The 23,909-nt window shown below is 33.4% G+C and overlaps 1 protein-coding gene across 2 annotated transcripts in view; it reads right to left on the bottom strand.

Moving 5' to 3' along the window:
• LOC129757038 (pikachurin) overlaps positions 1-23,909 on the bottom strand; it is an 865,561-nt gene that overhangs the window by 501,700 nt on the left and 339,952 nt on the right. The window contains exon 3 of one of the 2 annotated variants that reach the window (XM_055754138.1): positions 20,803-20,919. The exons of the other annotated variant lie outside the window; for it this stretch is intronic. Within the exon in view, the coding sequence (XP_055610113.1) occupies positions 20,803-20,919 (117 nt within the window). The remainder of the gene's footprint in view (positions 1-20,802; positions 20,920-23,909) is intronic. 2 annotated transcript variants of the gene reach the window in all.

The following is a 23,909-nucleotide window of genomic DNA, read 5'->3' as shown; positions in this document are numbered from 1 at the left end:
GTAGAGATAAGATGAAGGATATGTAGAATTTCCGTTTTTTCCTACCAAAATGCCAAATCAAATAAACAATCATCAGCAGCAATCTTGAAATCTGCGTTTCTTAAACCAATTTCATCTTTTTTCCACCAGAAGTCCAAATCAAACCAAATAATCAGCAGCAGCAACCTTAAAATTTGCGCTTCCCAAGCCAAGCAGTAATTTTCAACAGGAAGGCCAAATCAAATCAATCAGCAGAAAAAATCTACTGCCACAAAAATGTGCTCTTTCTAAGCCAATTCCTTCTTTTTTACCGGAGGCCAAATCAAAACAAGCAATCAGCAGCAGCATTCTGAACACGTTCCTCGCCATGCGATCCATATTCGTGTGACGGGTGTATTTCCTGAGAGGCCCCGTTGCAACAAAAACGTGTGACGCTCTCTTACTCATGTTAGCCAGTCAGTTTAGCAACACGTCACAAAGCTGGGAGCTCTCCTTCTTTATTTTGTCGTTTTGAGAATTTCTTTGGGCCAGGCTAGTAAAACTGCCAAAATGAGCGTGGCGACGAACTTCTGCGCTTCCTCAGCTAGTTCCGTTTTTTTTTTTTTCATCGGAAGGCCAAAAAAAAAAACAAACAAGTTTCTTAATCCAGTTCGTCTTTTTTTCATCGTAAGGCAAAATCACAACATACAACCAGCAGCAGCCTTGAAAATTGGCGCTTCCTAAGCCAATGTTGTCTTTTCCACCGGAAGACCTAATCATAACAAACAAATCTGCGCTTTCTATGCCAATTTCGTCTTTATCCTCCGGAAGGCAAAATCAAAACAATCAAAACAATCATCAGCAGCTTTAAAAATATGCGCTTCCTAAGCCTGTTCAGTCTTTTTCCAGGGACCGAATTAAAAACTTTTATTTTCGTAACAGTAGCCTTAACAATCTGCGCTCCCTTTCCTAATCCTATCAACCATGCCATTGCTATTGTCGTGATTTTACGATTCTTACGAACCTCGAATATGAGATTCACTAAGACACGTCTAACGCTCACAAGAATAGATCAATGACTGACATTGTTTTGTTTGTTTTGCCTTGTATTTCCAAAATAACAAACCTTGCCACAGAAATAAATTTTATTTTGTATATCTGCAGTGTTACCGAAAAGGCAATAATTTTGTTTTATTTTTAGTTAATTTGATTTATTTTCCGCATATCCTTCACTTAATCTTTTCAAAAGTTATGACCGTTTTGTACCATAATAAGTTTTACGTCAGTTCTCGAAATCAGTGATTCCAAATTTTATGGGATTTTGGTTTTAAAAATTCTTATTTTTTAAAGCACTGTGCACTGGTATAAAACTTTAAACAATTTTTGTTGTCTACGTTCTTCTTGTTTGGGAACTATTTCGGATTGTCACCAAATTTCGGTAAACCTAGTATACTGAATAGAAAGGCTTATTCTGTGACTTGAGTGTCTTAAGAAATTTCATATCGTTTTACAGGCTTAAATAGCCTCTCAAGCCTAAAAATATTCTATCATATGAGCTGTTGTTGGTCTTCAGAGCTAATCGATACACAAAATTCTTTTCTGAAGCATCTTCTGGAGTCAGGACGAAGAAGTGAAATTTCGTGAGTCACGTCACTTGAGACGCAAAATAAGCCCCAGGGCTCTTTCGATAAAAAGTATGCCTTTACAGTGGGTCAAATATCAACAATGATTTAATTATTCAATTGAATTCTCGGGTGCAAATTTCTTATTTGTACTTCTAAGATGAAAAGATTGTGATTAAAACAATGTTTTATTTTCGAGGATTCATCATATTAAGGAAGGTTTATGTATTTAAAATATACGATTAATTTTCATTTCAAAGCCATGAATTTTGCATTTCGAAACGCGAAAAGGTACCATTTTCATCAACTTAATTCTTCCATCGGTCAGCAAATGATAAAAAAAAACATTCTATGATCTCGTAAATTTTCATAATTGGTGCTCCATGTTGCCAAGTAGTATACTTGCATATTTAGCTGCCGCCTGGTCTGAAGCAAGAAGCGAAGTTTTTCCAGCTGACAGGAAAATTATGGCTCCGTCCAATGCACTACCACAACTCAACCAGCTGGCTAATCACAGCGGCGAGAAGCAAAAATCGAGCATCTGGAGGGAGCAGAAAAAAATATAAGCTACCAGTTACTAGCCACGCTCCTACAAGCTGTATGCAATAAGCCAAAAGTTCATTCCAGGATTAACAACAAGAGTCAAGAGCCCGAAGCAAAATTGTGGCAATTGTTTGGAGTTCACAAAATGAACGAGCAAAAAATTTGATATCTCGGTGCAAACATGCAAAAAAATGTTACTTAATTCAAGAAGCTCTAGCGCTCTTCGATAAGAGTAGCATTTTTTTTTTGCTCAGCTCAAATCGACCGACCATAACAACATGGAAGAATTTCCACTGGTCTGCGGCTGTTTAATAAATGCACTGTGAAATTTGTTTTAAAATAAAAAAAATATGATTTTTTTAATTTTCCTTCATGCTTTGATTTCATCTGATTGTGTTTATCAAAGTCCTTACAAAAACGTTAAAGATTTCCCCAACAAATATCCAATGGGGATTTGCAACTAGAAAATTGTTCCACCAGTGCAGCCGGAAGATTTATTGCATTCAACAGCTTTGTGCTGCCGTTATCAGGAAACCCATTTTTCTCCTGAAGTTTTCCCACACCTCGCATTCGTCGAAGGAGGTTGTTCCGGAAGGATTCCGGGAAGATGCAAAAACCAACCAGAATGCTACCCTGCCTTCTTAGCGGCGAGAAGTGTTTTGCAGTCAACTGCTACTGGTGAGCTGATTATGCATACCCGGAAGAAACACTTTATGCAGTTTTGATGCTATGAAAATAATTTGTTTCGAAGCGGGTAAACGGAAAGGCATCGCATCAATGGTTAAACAGCTAGAAAGCTGGCAGAGTGCAAATTGGACTTTATTTAGTCGATTCCTGGAAGTGTTGTAAAAGTTTGCGGAATTGATAGCGTTGAGCAAAAATCTTTAACAATGTTACAGCTCAGGGTTTACTTCCTACTAGATACTTGGAAATACAATTTCAATAGGAATAACCTCAAAAGATTTGAAAGTACTACAGGACATATTTCTGGTCCGAATTTCACGTTGTTCTGCTCAGTAGTTTGAGAAATTTTTGGGAACAGTCAGACAGAAAGACAAACATTCATTTTTATATGTGAATGAAAAAAAATAGTACCTATCACTTTATTTTTTGCTTGTTGAAACATGAATGATTCTCTTCTACAATTTGGTTTTAATTGTTCAATGTATAAGTCAAGCATAAGTCTACTTTTCTTGGATGAAGCAATTGGCGTTGAGGACCTAAAAAGTGAAAATGGGTGAGAAATAAGAATAGTGCCACTTATGTTTTCCTTCAAAAAATCAAGATTATATCTCATAATTTACTGTGTAAAAGTGAACATTAATGATATTGCTTCTCCGTATAATTTGAAAAGATAACGGCATTTTTAATGATTTGGTAGTATTCTCAAGGTTTATAACGGTTTTTGAAAGATTTTCCTGTATCATTAAGGAATACATTTGAGCTATAAAACTTTATAACACTGCTAAATTTCTTCATTTACATGACCCAATATGGTGAGACATAAATACTATTCTGAATTTATTCTAAAAAACAGCCTTCTTATTCGAAAAATATAAATATTTTAAATCAATCAAACACATTTTTTTCAGTTTTAAGTCGGGTTGTATATTCTTGTGTTGGGAATATTTCTCAAATCCAGATAAGCTTTTTTCAGCATAAACTCCAACAAAACTGTGTTAGAAAACTACGTCAAAATGATTAATATGGGCCTTAATAAGATATCGATATCGAGACTTTATTTATTTTAACTACAAGATAGTGCTGCAATCTACGACTAAAAACTGGAAAAAGTGTGGTATATTGAAAACAATAATCGAACTTTTTTAATTCCAACCATTTTTTTTATTCAAATCTTACGCAAAACGTTTTTGATATCATATCACGTCATGTTAATGAAGAAACTAGGCAGAAAGTACAAATGTCAAATTCCTTAGTGCTAGGCAGTGAACGGCAACCTTTTGAGTCGGAAGAGCCACAATTTTCAAATTTTCAAAATTTCAGAGCTTGAAAGAGCCTCGTTGAAGATTTCATACAGACGATGGTTTGCGCGCCAGAATTGTTCTGGAATCTTCTGTACACGCGCATGGAACAAACGGCTGAAATTTCTAGAACCTTCAGAATTAAATCTAATAGAACGAAATGAAAACGTATTTTTCTGGATCATTTGAGAATCTTCTAAATCTTTCTAATGAGTTCTTTTACGCTGGAAATTAACAGAGAGAATTTTTAAGACATTTCCCTTTCTAAGTCCAGAAATATGAGGTAAATTCAACTGAAATTAATGTATCCGAAAATTTTAATCTTAAAAACTTATGCTTCTGCCGACTGGTGAAATTTTCAAAATTCATGACATCAACCGAGTGTTCTCAGGATGTTATGTATCTGGAAAATTTATAGTCTCATTTCATGTCACATGTGATTCTTCTGTGCGTCCAATTGAATCTTTATATCTCGCGTGAGCTTTCATGTAACGTCGTATGAAACATCCTAAGAATTCACAAAAAGCTGCAGCAAAAGTTATTAAAACAATTTGAAAATATGTATTTCACATATAGAATATGATTTCCATGCTGCAAATATTCTGAATGGAAAGAAGTTGCGACTATTTTATGTCAATTTTTTTTTCGTGATAAAACTGATTGTTTTTTTTAATATGTCTTTATTTGTATCAATTCATTATTACATTTATTATATACTAGCTGACCCGGCAAACTTTAATAAGCCTGTAATTTTTGAGTATTTTTTTATATTTTAGCACTGTTCCTTAGTCAGCATTCCTTTTAAGTGTATAAAAGCTAGTGGATACCTTTGTATCAGAAAAAAAACCCGGAATTATGGTTCGTTATTTGAATTTCATTATTTTAAGTTCATTCAAAAAACCGCAAATGGAATGGAAAATATCATACATAAATTTATATTCAAAACCGGCAGTTCGTGACACAAAAACGCTCATAGGATTTGCTCTAAAAAGTTCGCTAACTTTTGTTTAGCGAACTTATATTCTTGTTGAGGTAGCGTATAATAAAGTTCTGCTAATGATCAGTTCCGGTAACTTAAGAACGCTTAATCTATCAAGTTTCAATTTAGTTTAGTCATAATTCTTATTCAAAAACTCCTATCTGATAAATTTTTTTATAAATGTTGAAGATTGATTTCAACAGAAAATGGATCTTTCTTGCTGGGGTCATCATAAATAGAGTTGTATTTTCGATTTGTGTTAACCTCTGTATTTAAATACATTGCAGTTTTCTTTAAACATGGTCGTCAGAATAGAAAAATTAAAAAAGGGACCCGGAACATTTAAAGAATAATGAATATAACATTAATTTTAATTTTTTTTTTAACTATTTTAATTGTCTTTTTTCCGGACTTTGCACTAAATACACTAATTGAATCTTACTGTGAATTTACAGAGCTGAGTTTGACAAATATTTAACAAAACAGAAAAAGTTACTATTCATTTCATTTTAAAGCAACACTTTTCTAATCAATATAATGTTTGAAAATGTCTTCGAAATTTGTGTCATCATTATCTTTTTTTTTTCAATTTTCAGTTAGGGATTGACAAATTGCACTAAGGAATGAAGAATTTAGACTTAAAAAATGAATTAAAACTTTCTTGTATTTAGATTATTTTTCTCTTAACAGGCAAACCCTGAATGAAAGCAAATCTAAATCTATTCAGAGTATTTGGAATTAAAATTCAAAATATTCACAAAATACTTCAATTTATAGTTTATGATCGTAAGATAAGAAACTGTAATGCAGATAGTTGAAATTAATTATGAGTTCTATTGTTAGTTTGAATCAATATTCTAAATTTGGCTTTATGAATCTGGATTTTCAGTTATATTAAAACGTTAATTTAAAAGCTGGATTTTCGATGATCTTGATTTAATTTTTTTTGGTCGAATTTAAGTGTTTATGTTCTTTAATTTACTTATGCTTGACAGATTGTTTTTTTAGATCTTATATCTGGTACGAAACTTTTTTTGTATTTTTGTGTATTGGTTCAGATTTTTCTCTATACTTAAATATTCGAAATTTTAGGTGGCATGCTTTTTACTTAAAATTAAATTTTTATATTCTTTCAAATTTTTAGTACTTGATGATACTATTGATTACGATCCTTTTTCTGACTTTTGAAACTGAGAGTTGGATCTAATATCAAGATAAGGTCCTATATAGCTAAAATTTTCAAAAGTTCCGATTAACCACTGAGCATGAAAGGTAGTGTGGATTTTCCAATGTTTCCTGATCCTCCAATCCGTTTTTATGATAATGATTCAATTTACTTGGAATCACAAAATTAATAACCTTCAATTCTCAAACTAACTGGATAAAATCAACAAAAAATATATTAAGGTGACCTTTTACCAGTATTATGACTTTCTATTGGTGTTACCAAATTCATAAAAAATGATTTGATAATGCTATGAAACCAAAAAAATTAACGGTGAACGAACACACATCTAAAAAAAATCTTAGAATTGCCTTGATTCTGATGCAAAAAATTACAAATTTTGTCAATATTCTTCGTACATCCAAGTATCCATTTTACTGGTGCCACGTGAAAAGAACTTCCTATAGAGAGATGGATGCACATCAGTAAGCCTTGATTGCTTTTGGCGCCTTCCTACTCTGGGTGATTCGAAAAAAAAAAATGGAAATTGAGTGCCATGACTTTTCTTTGATACGAATAAAAACTAAAAATTAATTTTCAAATTCCACAAAAACATTTTCGAAATTATCTCTCCGTTGTGTTATTCTTCGCGTGAAGACGAACACAACAAAAAAATCGCATGCAAATCGGATGATCCAGTGAAGAGTTTTGCGTGTTCGTACATTGCTGTATGGTCTCTCTCTCTCTCCTGTTTTATATATATATATATATATATATATATATATATATATATATATATATATATATATATATATATATATATATATATATATATATATATATATATATATATATATATATATATATATATATATATATATATATATATATATATATATATATATATATATATATATATATATATATATATATATATATATATATATATATATATATATATATATATATATATATATATATATATATATATATATATATATATATATATATATATATATATATATATATATATATATATATATATATATATATATATATATATATATATATATATATATATATATATATATATATATATACAGTTGCGTTCAAAAAAGAATGAAATCACGTGAAGCTGCGCACCCACTTCCAAATTTGACAAGCTGCCATTTCTCTCTCGATTTAAATTTTTTCATGAAAATTTCACACATTCTAGTTCAACTATTCAACTAACATTCCCCAAAATTTGAAGTCTTTACAATGACGGAAAACAAAGATACAGCTTTTCCCGTAAAAAAAAGAAATTTGGAACTGCTTCACTAAATTTGCTGTATCTTTGACAATTTTCATCGAAAAATCTTGAAATTTGGTCCAAAGATGTAAAAATGTTTGATCTTATACCAGGCCAAGTTTCGTCAAAATCGATGAACGTGATCAAAAATGGTGCCGGATTGGAAATGAGGTTCATTATCGCCCAGCAGACGATTTCATTCTTTTTTGGACGGATGTTTGTATGGAAGACATCGTAATCTATGTATTACTGGTTTTTCTTTCACAAAACCAACATTTATTACAAAGAATGTTGTGAATTGATAGGAACTTCATTCTTGCTTGGTTTAGAAATAGAAGTTATTCCAACAGAGCTGGTATTGAAACAAAAGAGCGAATAGAATATTCGATTTAATAGTGGATCAAATTTGTTTATCGGTGTAATTAGCAGGTCATCACTGAAACTTTGTTCTTTTTATTTTGAACCCTGTTGGAACATTTTCTCTTTCGAAACAAAGTAAGAATGATGTTTTCAGCTATTTACAACATTCTTTGTGATAAATTTTTTTTTTTTTGAAAGAAAAAATCAAGAATACATGGATTATGATGTTTTCCATACAAACATCCGTCCAAAAAAGAATGAAATCGTCTGCTGGGCGATAATCAACCTCATTTTCAATCCGGCACCATTTTTTATCACGTTCATCGATTTTGACGAAACTTGGCCTGGTATAAGATCAAACATTTTTACATCTTTGGACCAAATTTCAAGATTTTTTGATGAAAATTGTCAAAGATACAACAAATTTAGTGAAGCAGTTCTAAATTTCTCTTTTTTACGGGAATAGCTGTATCTTTGTTTCCCGTCATTGTAAAGACTTCAAATTTTGTGGAATGTTAGTTGGATAGTTGAACTAGATTGTGTGAAATTTTCATGAAAAAATTTAAATCGAGAGAGAAATGGCAGCTTGTCAAAGTTGGAAGTGGGTGCACAGCTTTACGCGATTTCATTCTTTTTTGAACGCAACTGTATATATATATATATATATATATATATATATATATATATATATATATATATATATATATATATATATATATATATATATATATATATATATATATATATATATATATATATATATATATATATATATATATATATATATATATATATATATATATATATATATATATATATATATATATATATATAGATTTTTACATTGTGTTCAGCTCAATAATGAACTGTAAAGAGCCATATAGATTACTAATAACTAAAATTTATTTATTCGAATGAAAATTGTTCAGTGCATTTAAGTATTTAAATGTAGAACAATATCCTGTAATATCAAAAATTATAAAAATAAACATAAACCTTAAAACTATCCTAAAATTAAACTAATTGTAAAGAGAGCGAATCTCTGCGATGAAAAAAAACTGATTGTTTGCATTTTGTTTCACACGACATAAAGAAGTCTCACGCGAGATATATTTATAAATATGAATTTCTGTCTGTCTGTCTGAAAGCTACTGAAGTGATTAGCGTGACACTTGGAATAAAAGGGTATTCGAGACCGAAGAAGGTTCCTACAGTAGTTTGGGACCCCTCCCTATTCCTTGAAGGGAAGAGGGAGTCTCTCATATAAAAGTAATAGGTAACTCGTAACTCGAGAACTGATCAAGTAAATCGAACCAAACTTGGCATGGGTGGGTACTTGGGTACGAGGAATATTTCTAAGAATATTTGGTACCCCATCTTCCTTCCAGTGAGAAGATAGACTGTGGAGAGGGAGCTCTTTCACAAATTTTAGCATTACTAGAAACATAATCAAGCAAATGGAACAGAATTCGGCGTGGGAAGGTATTTGGTCACGACAAATGTTTCTATGATATTTTGAGAACCCTCCGTTCTTCCATTCGGAAAATTTCAAGGGAGAAGAGTGCTTCCATACAATTTTTTACATCAATCAAGAATTTACCCAGCAAATGGAATAAAATTTATCTTGGGAGGATTTTTTAGGCACAATTTTTCGCATAATTCGAGAACTAATAGAGCAAATGGAAACAGTTTTGGCTTGGGAAAGCGTTTGGATACGTAAAACGTAGAATTTATCCAACAAATGGAATCAAATTTGACATGTATGTATGTATGTATGTATGTTGGTAATCCACCATGGGTGCACGGATTCACCGCAGTTTCTGCCAAAGTATGGGTTCACATGCATTCCTTAGATTATTAGGTTCGACAAATCTCCAATGCTGCGCGCCACCATACCCGTACCCCATGGCTTCGTATGAACTGTTATGTAGTGAATGTATTCGTATGTTGATGTAGGCATATTTTTGGAAGAACGAATCAATCAGGTGGGCTAGTTTATTTACAGGTATTCCGGCATCCGTGTATATACCTGGCCAGCTGGCAACTGATTGAACATTCTAATTATATAGTCAGTTATATAATGAAACACATCTTACCTGTCGGCCCGCTTATGGGATTCGAACCCAAAAGTTTTTCTTGCTGATACCGGGAATCGAACCCAGTACGCCTGGCGTACCAATACCAGACTCGCGCCAGCCTATCCACTAGAACAAATGGAATCAAATTTGACATGGGAACAATCATACAATCGAGAAATTGGACCAGAATTTTGCATGGGAGTGTGTTTTTAATACACGAAATGTTCGATTTGGATCCTCTCCTTCGAGGTAGAAAGAGGGGCTCCGATACAAATTTTATAGCATAACTCGACAACTAATAAAGCAAACGAATACAAATTTAGCATGAGAGAGTATCCGAGCACAAAAAATATCTTCCGGTGGTTTAGCACTCCTCCTTCCATACAGTGGATCGATAAAAAGTGGGAAGAGAATCACTCATACAGTTTATTTTAAATATTTCGATAAATAATCGGGAAAACGGACCCAAATTTGTATGTGAACATATTTGTGTACGGGCAATGTTTCTTCGATGGTTTGAGACCCCCTTTCTCCTCTCTGGCAGGAGTTATAAAGCTCTCCGCATTTGAAGGGACAACAAATCCATGTTTTAAAAATGTTTTGACATAAGTTATAAACTTATGAAGCAAAGAAATTCAGAGTTATAAAAAGGATTTAAACACGAATTTATAAAAAAATTAATGAAGATTTCAAAATCAAAAATTGCAATTTAATTTTGAAGAAACAGTCTTCATTAAAAATTTGCAACAAATAATCAAGAAACAGAAAATTGGAAAAATCAGTTCAAGGATTCTTTTAACATTTTTAAACAAAGGCGTAAATACATATCTCTTATAAGGCTGCCAGTATAGTAAAAGAGAAAGAACAAATGATGATTGTTTGAGGCGTCTTTAGAATATTGAATGTTAGAAAAAAAATATTGTTAATACTGGAAGTTAAAGATCATAAGTAACAACAAACCCTTCACCAAAAGAAGAGGTCGCAAAAATTCATTGCCGCTCGGCGCTAACTTTATTCCCAAAATGCGCTGAAAGTGTACCAAAGATGATATGATTGGAAAAGAACTACTGGCATAAAGACTCGAGCTCGCAAATGATACATGACTACTACATTCAAGCGAAACAAGAAAACCACTTTCTGAAATTTTCATCCTATTTGATAATTCATCACAGAAATACGAAAAAAATAGACGTCGGGTAGTGAGAATCGAACTCACAACAAATTTTACCTTCATTTTCACTATACGACAGCTTAACCAGTGTACTACCTTAACAAACGAGGGTTAATTGCTAAAATCCTTATGTCACGCCCAATCTAAAAAAACGAACAGTAGGGGAGGAGCGTACTATATGCGCCTATTAAGCAGAACACTGATTTAGTCAAATATCACATCTAATATATGTACAAAAACTATATACACGTGCACAGGCATCTGTTTTGTATACATTTGAGTAATTTCTATGTTAAAATTTTCTTCTGTTTCCAAGAAAACGATTTTATTATAAGTGTTGTCTAAAATGCCAAACCTCAAACCGTGCGAGCTAAATGCGCCTATTTATGTTCTGAACAAAATTTCTGTTTTTGAGCTTTATTTCCGTATAATTTCATTGAAACTGCTAGAAAGTAATAATTTCCGTGCGACAAAGCCGAAGTTTATAAAAATGTATGTATATTTTAATTTTATGGAATAAAACAAAAGTTAGGAGTGCTATACTATGGAGTCAGTTCATCCATGAGAAAAACTTTATCAAATCTGTTTTTAGATCGTCAATTCTCTCTTAAGATGTTATTCAGAGCTTAGATTAGAAGTTTCAATGATAAAAATCATTTATTTATTCTATTTAACCTGTTATTTTAGGATGGAGGCATTTTAGAAACATGAGGGGGGCATACAAAAACACTCTATTATTCCACTATATAATCATTATTTAACCTCCATAAAAGCTTAAATATGTTTAATTTCTTAAGTTCATTTGAGTAAGAAACAAAAACCATCCTAGTTTTTGTTTTAAGCTTCTTTACGTATAATTTTTAAAAGTCGAAATATAACATCAAAATGTATCAAAACCTTGTTTAATTTTTAATTTTTTTTGAGTTTTTAAATTCATAAAATTCTATCATGCCTTATGTTCTAAGCGTATCACCCTCAAAATGCATTGGTCAGATAAGCTGTCTAGTCAGCCATTTCATCAAACAGCCGTAGGGTCATTTAACCCGATAGACCCATTTAGGAAACCTTTCCCCTACTGACTTTCTGGCCTGGGTTGCCAGTATTGTCTTATGAAGGTTGCGGTGGGAGGTTAATGCCGGTGGTCTCAAATCGAATCCCTCAGCTGGCGTTCACACCCTATGTCAATGGCTTTGACATATCGAAAACTCATGATTGGAGCAATGCCTGAATTTTTGGTGTTTAGAAATGGTTTTGGAAATGGCTTCATAATTCAACTTCAAAAATTCATGTGCCGATCAAAATGATATAAAGATTTGAACAGTTAAACAAATCATCTTATTTCAAATGGCCGCAGCCCGTGGTGTAGAGGATAGCCTTCAAGTCTTCTAAGCCAGTGGGCATGAGATCGAATTCCGGTCAAGGCATACATAGTACACTTTCTGTGGGTTGGTGGTTTTAGCATTTGTAAGATGCTAGCCGTCATATACTTTAAAGATGTACGCTTAGAGTTAAGAAAAAAGGAATCTCTTCTAGGAAACATCAAGTTTCATTGAGATCCTGTATGTGTTTGTGTTCGTTTTTTTTTAAATGTTGTAAGATATAATCAATACTCTAAAATAGTGATTTTAGAGCAAACATGAATTAAATTAATTATAAATAAACTGTTTTAAATTAACATAAGAACATTATGATATTAATCCTTCATCAGTCTATAATTTTGTTGGATTGTTCGATTAGTTTCAATTTTTTGTTTTCAATTTTTTTCAGTTTTCCATCGAAATCTGTGAGCTTTTAGTTGGAAAGGAACTTAAAAAAAGGGAAATAATCCATCATATGTGCAACGATATAGAAAAAAAAAATCTCGCCCATCGGAATAAATAATCAAATAGAAAGATTTATGCATTGTAATAAGCACGTGTATATTTTTTCTAGAAAATTTTTCATAACACCATAAAAATGGAGCAAGAATCTTAAATTTATTTTACATTTTTATTTCAATAAATTTATGAATCTAAATATATATTAAAGTACTCGAATTCCGATTTTCTACTGAGTCATCTCGTCCCACTAAATCGGTTCACTCGAGAGGGGAGCTGGTGGAACCACCACTCACCATTTTGCGGATACTGTTGGAAACCATTCTCCTGCAAGCCACATCACGACAGAAAGGAATAACAAACTACCATTGAAACAATGGGGATTTCCCTAGCTAGGAGCAGTATGAGCAAAACGTAAACCGACGTAATAGCCTAGCTAAATTTTTGGCCATGACAGACGACTCTTTTCCCTCCGCCCCTTTTTTCAAAAATGCTGTAAGGATTCAAAAGAGTTTCCAGTTACAGTTGTTGGGTTTCAGCAGTCAGTCTGAATAAAAAAAACAGAGAGAATAAAACATATAAAAACGGTTGTAAAATCGACCCGGTGCCACCCGTAATTCATGCATTCATTCGTCTTAATTTAATCCTACGTAAGCGTGTAAAAAGGCTGGGTGGGGAAAAACCAAGGGTAAAGAAACAGCAGAACTGGACGTCCATCCACAGCATGTGTAGGTGTATGTAAGTCAAAGCCGTATTAGGGTTTTGGGGTTGTCGGCCGTTGGCTCGAACGAAAATGTACGGAACTGAAACAAACAGAACCGACCGGAAATCGCACAGTGTGTCGGGTAATTCGTTTCCTGTCTGGGCTGACTCGACGAAAGCGGGATTACTAGTGGTTTTGGACTCTTGAGTTCATGTTGCTGCTCTTGGAAGTTTTTGAAAAAAAAAATGAATCAATGGACGTTAGCAGATTTTCGTTGCTGCGTTGTAACGCTCTTTTGGAATTCCTTGATTTTTTAGTTTGTACTTCCTTATTTCTTATTTGTTCCATTTTTGCGTTGTAAAGGTTTTTTGTTGTTTTTCTTTTAAATGAAAAAAATGTTTGAAATTTCAAATTCAAACAAATTTATGTAATAATTCCATATTTTTCTGAAAAAATAATAAACACAAACAAAAATTGCTGTTGAGGTGTTAAATATGATGAAAAATCCCATTCATATTGAAATGTCGCTAAGCAAATCTCAATTTTATACAAATGAGTTAGAAATTGTATAGGGCTAATTGGAGTAATTATGAACAAATGCTGTAAGCGCCGTTTGGGTCATAATAGGGTCTTAAAAGTGATCAAATGTGAGAGTCTGTCATTTTGTTGATAAGTTACAATTATAACTTGCAAACCTAACTGTATAAATATTGTAGTTACAGTTATTAACAAAATGTATGTCTCTGAGAAACGAAAATCGTCTGAGACGTGTCATATCAATTAAATCCCTCGTCAATATGAATGTAGATAAAATGTTGTTTTTGAAAGCTTCACGTTTGGTTATTGATGCTTCATGTGTTGTAATATAATTTAATGTTGAGAAAAATGTCCACCCACGCACAAAGAAGTGTTCATATTTACCCCATAATTTTCAAGATGCGGGGTAATTATGAACACGTGTTTTCTCAGCTTTGGTTTATGATTAAAATTCACTTTTTACCTTCAAAATCACGATAACCATCCAAAACTTGGAACTAAACCTAAAACATAACTTTATATTTTTTTTAGAATTGTGGATCTGTGATTTTTTGAAAAGATGTCTTCCAGCTAAGTAAAACTGAAAATAACCTATAACTTCTCAACAGTAAATTTGAAAAATCAACAAATCTCACGACATTGCACTGTTTAGACGTGGTTTCAATCTAGGAATATAGCCAATATCAAAAGTCATCACGTAACAAAAATCGTAACAGTGTTCATAATTACCCAATAGACAAGGGGGTAATTATGAAGAAACGGGGTAATTATGAACAAGCGTTTTACGCCCACAAGCTGCAACTTAAAAATTAGAAAAAAAAAAATCTTAAAATGAAGAAGGGAACCAGTCATTCATTTTTAGTTCTGGGCTGGACATTCCGCGTTTTGTTATAATAAAAAACCTGGCAAAATTCGGGCATTCGATTTCAGATAGACGATTATAAATCCAGGAAATTTGCGGGCAAGTTTTGTCAAAACTCAAAAATTCCTCAACAAAATTAAAGGAAAACAAAAAAATTTTTCATCAAAACTCATCGATAGATTTTGAGCCGTATATTAGGTCTCTGCCAATACCAGGCAGCCGGTCAACTGAGCCCTGTGCGTGTGGATGTCTCCATGCGGCTCAAGTAGTACACTGGTTAAGAAGATGTAGAATTGGCAAGACGATATAAAAATGGTATTGATAATTGGATCCTCCTTTCCCTACGGCACATTGTTTTTTTTTTTATTTTCTTGTTTCTGGGATGAACTATCCAATAGGATGAAAATCCCATAAAAGGTTTTCGTGTTTCGCTTGAATGTAGTGGAGCATCATTTTGCACGGGAGCTTCAGTCTTTATACTAGTAGTGCTTCTTCAATCAATTCATCTTTGGTCAGTACACTTTTCAGCGAACAGAGATTTGCTTATTAGGCTTCGGATTTCTGCAACCTTTTCTATGGGTTTCAAGTAAAGAGTTTTCTCTAGAGATGTACCGAATAGTGGTATTCGGCGAACAGCCGAATACCGAATATTGACCTTTTCAACTATTCGGCCAAACGAATATTTGGCCGAATATTCGGTCGAATATTCTATTGAGTTTTTAATGAAAAAAAACTTTAGTGATTATTTCAATGCTTTATGTTTCTTCCATACTAATGTCCTCATGTTTTAGTCGATTATTTTCAACCGGATGATGTTATCGGATGATATAGGGGTATTTTTGTAAAAGTCATAAGATGAATAGTGATCGTTTATCCCCACGTTTCTGTGAAATCTGGGACAAAACATGTCGAAACAGGTGCTAAGCTATTTGAATTTGCTTCTTTGATATTGAATTAGATGAAGGTCGAATTTGAGCAATATATCTTCAAAATAGTTGTTGAAAGGCTCTTTTTAACCTTAAGCATACCATACTTTCAACCACACGTATCTCCACGGGCATTCAGGACTTCAGGAAAAAATTCGGAAAGTTTTCTGGACATCCCGGCCAGATTTGACTTATCTGGAATCTGTACTGGATTTGTGGTCAAGCCTGAATATATCCAGAAAATCTGGAATAAGCTTTAATCAAAATATAAAGCGATACTTGTCAGCAGTACGATCTGCAGTGAAAGATACGCGGATACACCTTAGATGTTTTGCTGAAACCATAAGTTTTTAATGATTGTGTACCTTTTACAACATTACTTTTGAATATTTTATGAATTATCCAAAATCATTTGAAAAAAATTTTCAGGTCTGTAGTAGATATTCGGCCTATTCGGCCTATTCGGCCGAATACTTAACTCAACTATTCGGTGAGCCGAATATTCGGCTTAACGGTTTTTGGCGGTATTCGGCGCCGAATATTCGGCCAACCGAATATTCGGTACATCTCTAGTTTTTTCACTGATATTCTGCCGTTTTTTTTGTCATGTGATACTGTACAACTTGACGATATGTTCTTAGCTAGGCGCGGAACGAAACAAGTCCAATCAAAGACATTCAATTGACGAAAATTTAATTTTTAAAACAAGGGTCTTACATCATCTATAGCTACTACGGCTTGTGAAATATTCACAAAATATAAATGCTGATTTTGGAAAATAAATGGGTAACATTTTTAAGAATGGGGGACTCACATTCAAAGGAGAGTGATTCGATTCCCCCTGAACTTTTGATTCATCTTATTTGTGTAACAAGAAGTCGTTCTTCTATGTAATGGCCAAATTGAAGAGGGTCGATGCATTTTCATGGTTACTTGGTATGGAATGACTAGTATGTATAATATGTTTTTTAATTATCAGATTAACAGATTTGAAAATTATACAAAGCAAACATTTTTGTATGTATATTTTAAAATTAACTTTGTTATAAGCTTCGTAAACATTATAGACTCATCGCACAATACTCTTAAAAACAGTATTTACCTACCAAAGTGGAGGCAATATACAAACATATTTTTTACTTCTGGCTTAAGCGATAAGAATTATACGAATTGGCCGATATTTAACACCTTATTCGCACATCTTGAAAGCTCAAGAGAGCTTATTTTTTACTCTCAATGCATGCAAACCGTTGCCAGTGAAAATATTTTCTGCTTCTCTTATTGGACAAATTTTCTAAATGAACCATCTGGTTGCACTGCTTATCGGAGAGAGAACAACCAAGTTGTTTTCTCACTTGAATCCAGCGTGGGAGAGCGAATTTGCAAACATGCGGACTTTTCATCATATCCGATTTATACCGACTTGAAGTAACTATTTTTACGATCGTTTACATATTTGGTAATGATTGCGATTCGCAATCATATTATAAAGGACTTGAAATATCATTTGTAATGCTATTCTTTGTTTGCTGGGTACGTTTGACCAGTTTGCTTCTTGCACAAAAATCTCCCAAGAAAATGGCGGAGGCTGTAGGATACCATCTAGCGACTGTTTACCGCGTAAAACGTTCTTTCCAAGTCAATAGAAGCCGAAAAGTGGAAGGCCACGACCTGCATGCATTGTAAAAGTAGTAAAATTGGTCAAGACGTAACTAGAACGGAAACCAGTAATATCAATCTCTAGGCTGAAATGTTAAATTCAAGTTTACTTTATTTTCAAAGTAGTCGATGAATTCCTTCAAATTTAGCCAAGGTATATGAAAAACTAAAATACCAGTATTTCACTAGCTGTATTCAAAGGAATTCTTTGATTTATTTGAAATCATTGTTTCATTCAGCTAATAGGTTCTTCAAATCTTCTCTTTGAATGTAAGTCAAGCTTTCTACAAACCATCTTACTGGTATTTGGAGCGGTTTCTTCTAATGAATTGATCATGCCTTCTGTTTTTTTTTATAAAAACTGGAGTAAAAGTTCATTCTGATGTCCACAGGGATTGAAGAATAAGGTGATTCGACAAAACTTCGGTGAACCCGAGAATGTAGTTTTCCAACAAGATGGAGCCCATACCATGCCTCGAAATGGATCCAAACCTGGCTGGAGGAGAATATGAAGTTTTAACCGAAGGATCTTTGAACTCCCAGCAGTCCGGATTTGAACCCTATTGACTATTTGGTATGGGCGTATGTTCAAGCGAAGGCCTGTGGATCTTCTCACCCAAGGGTCGATTCTCTGGAGGCTTCCATATCTGAGGTGTGGACTATTATGAGAGAGGCTAACACTGTGAAGGTATGCTCATCTGAAAAGAGTAGTTGGGAACGAGAGTAGACACATCGAGTTATTGTTTCATAAAGGGCAAACACGAAATTATTGTGACACCGAAAATGTCATGCCAATTTTCTTATAATGATAGGAATCAAACCAAAATTTTAGGGTAGTTTGATACATATATTTATATCAAAAATCAAAAGAAAAGTTGATTGATTGAGCCTTGAGTGTAGAATTGAACGCATTTTTGCTTGATGCCCTCCATCAAAGTCTTTACAGTGTCATCATGTACCAGTTTCTCCTGCATCAAGTTCCCGCATCATTATTGCCCAGTACTGCTCCACCGGGCGCAGCTCCGGACAGTTTGGCGGGTTCATGACCTTCGGAACAAAATGGTCTCATACCACTCCAGGACACTTTAAAAACAGTGGCATGAGCTTCATCGTGCTGCTGCAAGAACGGCAAAAGGCGCTTCTCGAGGAACTCAGATTTATAGATCTTGTCCTGTGCCCTTTGTCACGAAAGGCTCACTCCTCAGTCCGCAAGAGCAGATAACCTGCCAAACGAACTTTTCTTCTTCTTAAATTTGTCGTCCACATCGAACTTGCTCTTACCGACGAAAAACTCCAACCCCGGAATTTGCTTAGAATCGGCTTTTATATATTTTTCGTCGTCCATAACACAGCAGCCAGATTTTGTCAGCATCTTTTCAAAGAGCTCCCGTGCCCGATTTTTAGCCGTCGATTGTTGCCGCTCATCGCGGTTTGGGAAGCTCAGTACCTTGTGTTTATGTATGTAGTCCAGCTCTCTTCTTTGCACTCTGGACGTAGCTCTGCGACATGCCGATTTTCTTAACCAAATCACGGCTTGAGTCGATGGGATTTGCTTTAATCATCAGCTTCACCTTTTCTTTCCGTCTTTTTGTTCTCCGGTCCCGGATTTCTTCCAGCTCCTTTGCCATGTCCCAACGTCAACCACTCCTGGAACCGCTTCAACACTCTGGAGACGGTTGAAATATGAAAGTTCAACATTTTCTCAACTGCCGGTGCGACAGGTCAGGAAGTTCCAAGTGTTTGGGAAGAAATTGTTCTCTCGACTCGCGTTGGTTCATCTCCCTCCATTTTCGTTGAATCGAAAAACACGACTTCGAGTTTGACAGCATGTAAACAATTCACATCAATGAGAAAGTGTGCAAAATTTGGTTGATTTTTACCCTATTGTTGAAAAGTTATGCCCTGATAAATGTTTTGCAATAATTATGTGTTCGCCCTTTAATATGTTTATCTACAGGCCTAAATAAAAAAAATCGTTTTTAAATCATGCTAATATTAAGAAAAGTGTTTTTGAACCTCGATGACAGATTTTCACATTTTTAATGGGTCATACTGTGAACTTCATAATTTCAATTTAAATATATATTACTTTTCACTGTAATAAATAAATAAAAACCTGAAATTTTGAAAATTGAAGAATCAATTTCAAGTTAACCTAAGGTTAAGCATACCCATTTTATTTTCTTAACATGTACTGCATGGTAACCTATAAAGTCGGCCACCAAGTCTGGTCAACCCTAACATACTCTTCCATGTTACCACAACATTGCGCTTAAAAGCGAAACAAAACAAAAACTTAAACCACCATTGAACCAAAATGAAAGGAAACTTTCGCATTTAAATTTGTAATCACAAAACCACACTGCTACTCCATAGTTGGAGGTTCTTCCCACATAGTACATACACGAAGTGCTGCACAACAATCAGCGAAAAGGTCAGTGAACATCAACAACAACAGCGGCGATAAGAAAAAAAAAAAAAGGAAAACAGCCTTTTTCCTCTCAGTCTGGAAACCACTACAATGCAAACCGGGAAAATGAGAATAAACGAAAAAAAAAACCATATACCTTCGTTCCCGGAACTGAAACATCCTCTACGCCACATTTCGCTTTCGCTCCAAAAAAGAAGCACGGTGGGTAGGTATCGTTTTCCGCTTTTGTAACCATATCAAAACACATCAAATGATTTCTATTCCACACAGTCTTGCAAACATAAACATTTCACATTCAAATGGGTCACCGGAATGATGGGAACCAAAAATTGAAGCTCTGTTTTAAGGAGAATGTTGGAAAGAAACATACTGGGTTTCATGTACAAAGAATCCGGTCTAATCATGAAGTGAAAAGTTGCATTTCCGGTTTGGTCGTTAGGGGAAATTGTCAGAAAAGATTGAAAACAAAAGCTTAATTTTCCCTTCTTATGTTTGCACACGTGAAATAAACAAATTCAAACGAGACGAATTCCAAATTAAGGCTCAGATATATTAACAAGAGTTTAATACTTGATACATGTCCTGGGCCGTTAATCATTTTCCCCTTGGAAATTATAGTGCAATTTTACCCCTTGACTCATCAGCAAAAAAAAAGACCACCACTTTCCTCGTTAAATGGGAATATGAAACCACACAGGGCCGGAAATAAATTTCTCACCTTGACAGCTGTAGCCATTTTTGTTCAATTCGAATCCATCCGCACAGTCACATTCGTACATGCCATCGTGCAATTCGTAGCACAGTTGTTCGCAAGGACTCCCATGCCCACAATGACCTGAAATTAAATGGAAGCAGAGGAAAGAGGAGAAAAATCTCCATTGAAATTGATTTCGAATATACTTAAATACTCTACAGGGTTTAGTGTGCAAATTGATCTAATACGAAGAGGGGACCATCGAAGGAATTTGCATAGTTTTCCATCTGTTGGACCAACTTCGAAATGGTTGAGATAATTGAATAACATTGGAAGGTTTAATCTTCTTAAGCGCAAAGCTTTTAATCCGGTTAATGCGGTCTGGAAGACATCTTAAAAAATCGAGATTCTAATTTGGAATCACCTCAATGATGGGTGAGACCCCACTATAATGAGTCCAAACTTTCACATCCCAAACTTCTAGGCAGGTGCAGAATTGGATCCCTCACTAATGAAGTTACAAAGCCAACAGTATCCAACTTTTTATATATTCAGTCAAACTCGATTATTTGGAACCCAACTGAAAGCAGTGGACCACTTTTGAGGAACGAAAGCTCAAGACTTCATGATGGTCGGAAATGGTTCCTGAAGGCTTTTTATATTCAAAATAAAGCAATGTTTCTTCATCCGTTGTGTTATACTAGAGTAAAACTTCATGATAAAAATAATATTCGCTATTCGAAAATATGTTGCTGTTCAAACAATGGTTGTGTATTTGGTTCCTTGCTAAACTGATCATACTTTGATTGCTATACTATGGGGTGTGTTGTTTTGCAACTTCTTCAAGTTTCAAAAGTATTGTAGTCAAGAAATTTTTTTTTGTCAAAACAATCGACGGTTTTTATAGATAAAATTCAGGTTACCAAATTTTGATTTGAAATTCGGTATGAAAAAAGTTTGTATATCGAAGACACCAAGAGGTAGGAAACGTAAGAATATCGTGAAAATCGTTTTTTATTCACAAAAAGAAACTAGCGACACTAACAGATTTTCCGTCCAATTTTTCAGAAATATTATTTTAAAAAGAAAGTTCTTGATTTCAGAGCATTGAAATGGTCAGGTGGAATGATGCTCATTTTTTTATCATTAGCATGAAAAAATTTGAGTCAGCGGAAATACTTTTAGGAAAAAAATTGAATTAAATTAGATAGAGCTGTTTTTTTCACAAGAAAAACCAACAAAAAGTCACATTATCTAGAAAAATCTTGGAATTTTTTTTCATATAAAATTTTAAATCAAAACCTGGATATCTAGATCCCATTTTTTAAATTAAAAAAAAAATCTGTCGATCGTTTTGACTAAAAAAGAAATGTTCTGGACTACAGGGATTTTAAAATTCGAAAAAAATTGCAAAACGACCCATTCCACTGTACAACTACCTGAGCCAAAATAGAGAAATTGCGATTATTCCCAGTTTTTCGAGCATCCCGAAATGAATCTATTCAATCAAGCTTTGAAAAGTTTAAGAATAAAGTCTTGATATGCGTTCTTTATATATTTGTATTCGTTATTTATCTTGTTTGGGAGCCCCTCTTTTGGGATTTGGAAAGGTTCGAATGTATTATAGAGACAATTCCAGGTCTTGAAAAGGACAACACATCAAATACCATGTCCATCGGTTTAAATGTCAAGCAAAATATTCTTCTCAAAACTCAATATTTTAAATTCTTATTTTTATTTGATGAACGACTAAAATGAATCAAGAGTTACAATCTCGACTCAGAACTTAGGTCAAAACTTCAAAATCTTATCCCAAGTTCACAATTCTACTACAGTTTTTCAAAACTTTCTCATTTGTTGATAGTCATTTAAAGACTGTACTCGAAAAACGTTATCAGAAGTTATTCACAAAAGAACTTGATGCATGAATTTTGGGAACAGTCCTTAGTATCCAATATCGAATTTTCAATAAAATTAGACTTACTAAGGGTGCTTGAATTTTACCCGATTGTTTTCACTTTATTTGCAAAATCAAAGAATAATAACAATTAATTTACTTTGCGTCCAAAACAATTATTAGAGCAAAGCTTATGCAAATAAACTGACTGGTGTGTTTCGATAATTTTTTTTTTTTTTTTGAGTTTATTTCTTTTTAATTTGAATTGAAGAATTCCCAAATTTGCCTTGGTATTGTTAACTTTGGGTTGTGAACTTTGAAATCGAATGCCCGGATTCTGCAAGGTTTTTGGATAAAATTGCTAGGATTTGCCCTGCCCGGGTTAGTACAGATTACATTTGGTGAGCTTAAGTTTGAATCGTTTTCAATGTTCAGGTTCGATATTTTTTTATATAAAAATCAAAGTTTGTTGCCAGTGACCGGATTGTGCTATCTGTATTCAGTTTATTATTCTCAATTTCCAGTTTGGTTTATCATTGGTACAATAAATGCTGATTCCAATCTTGGTTTAAAAAGAAAAAGTTCTAAAATGGTGATTCAGAATTGAAATATTAGAGTTTCACCATTCGGAACTTTATTTCTGATTCACTAGATGAATTGCGAATTAATAATTGAATATAGAGTTCATAAAGAAAATCAAAAATTTTAAATTTAAACAAAATATTTCCCAACAAGGATTCTGTTAAAAAATGCCATTAAGGGTTCATAATTATTGAGAATTTTTGTTTGAAATTAAGATTCAGAAATTGATTTCAAATATAAAAAAATCAAAATTTTTAATCAGGTTAAATATGTTAAATTTTGATTTTGTGCCTAAAAATTGCCCAAAACAAAACAAAAACAGGTGAAAATTACTATTAGAAAATAAGATCCGAACTCATTTCCTAAATTTTATTGTTTTTAATTTGAATTTAAAATTTTTTTTCAGGTTTTTAATAATGAAAATAATTATTAATGATTATTTTTTGATATAATAGCTTGATCTTAATTTTCATGTTCACGGAATATTTAGCTAAAAATATATTTCATTGGTTTGTTGTTGATTATTTTTTTGTTGTAGATACTTCAAAGAAAAAATAAATATAAACTTAGATCTGAATGTATCGAGTTTGCAAGAGTTAGAAATAAATCTAATTTTTAACCCAAACAAGTTTTTCTTTCAAATGAAGCCTTC

This window comes from Uranotaenia lowii, chromosome 3 (genome assembly GCF_029784155.1).
Source record: "Uranotaenia lowii strain MFRU-FL chromosome 3, ASM2978415v1, whole genome shotgun sequence".
Classification (NCBI taxonomy): domain Eukaryota; kingdom Metazoa; phylum Arthropoda; class Insecta; order Diptera; family Culicidae; genus Uranotaenia; species Uranotaenia lowii.
Note: the sequence above shows the minus strand (reverse complement) of the source record. Positions and strands in the feature narration are given on the sequence as shown.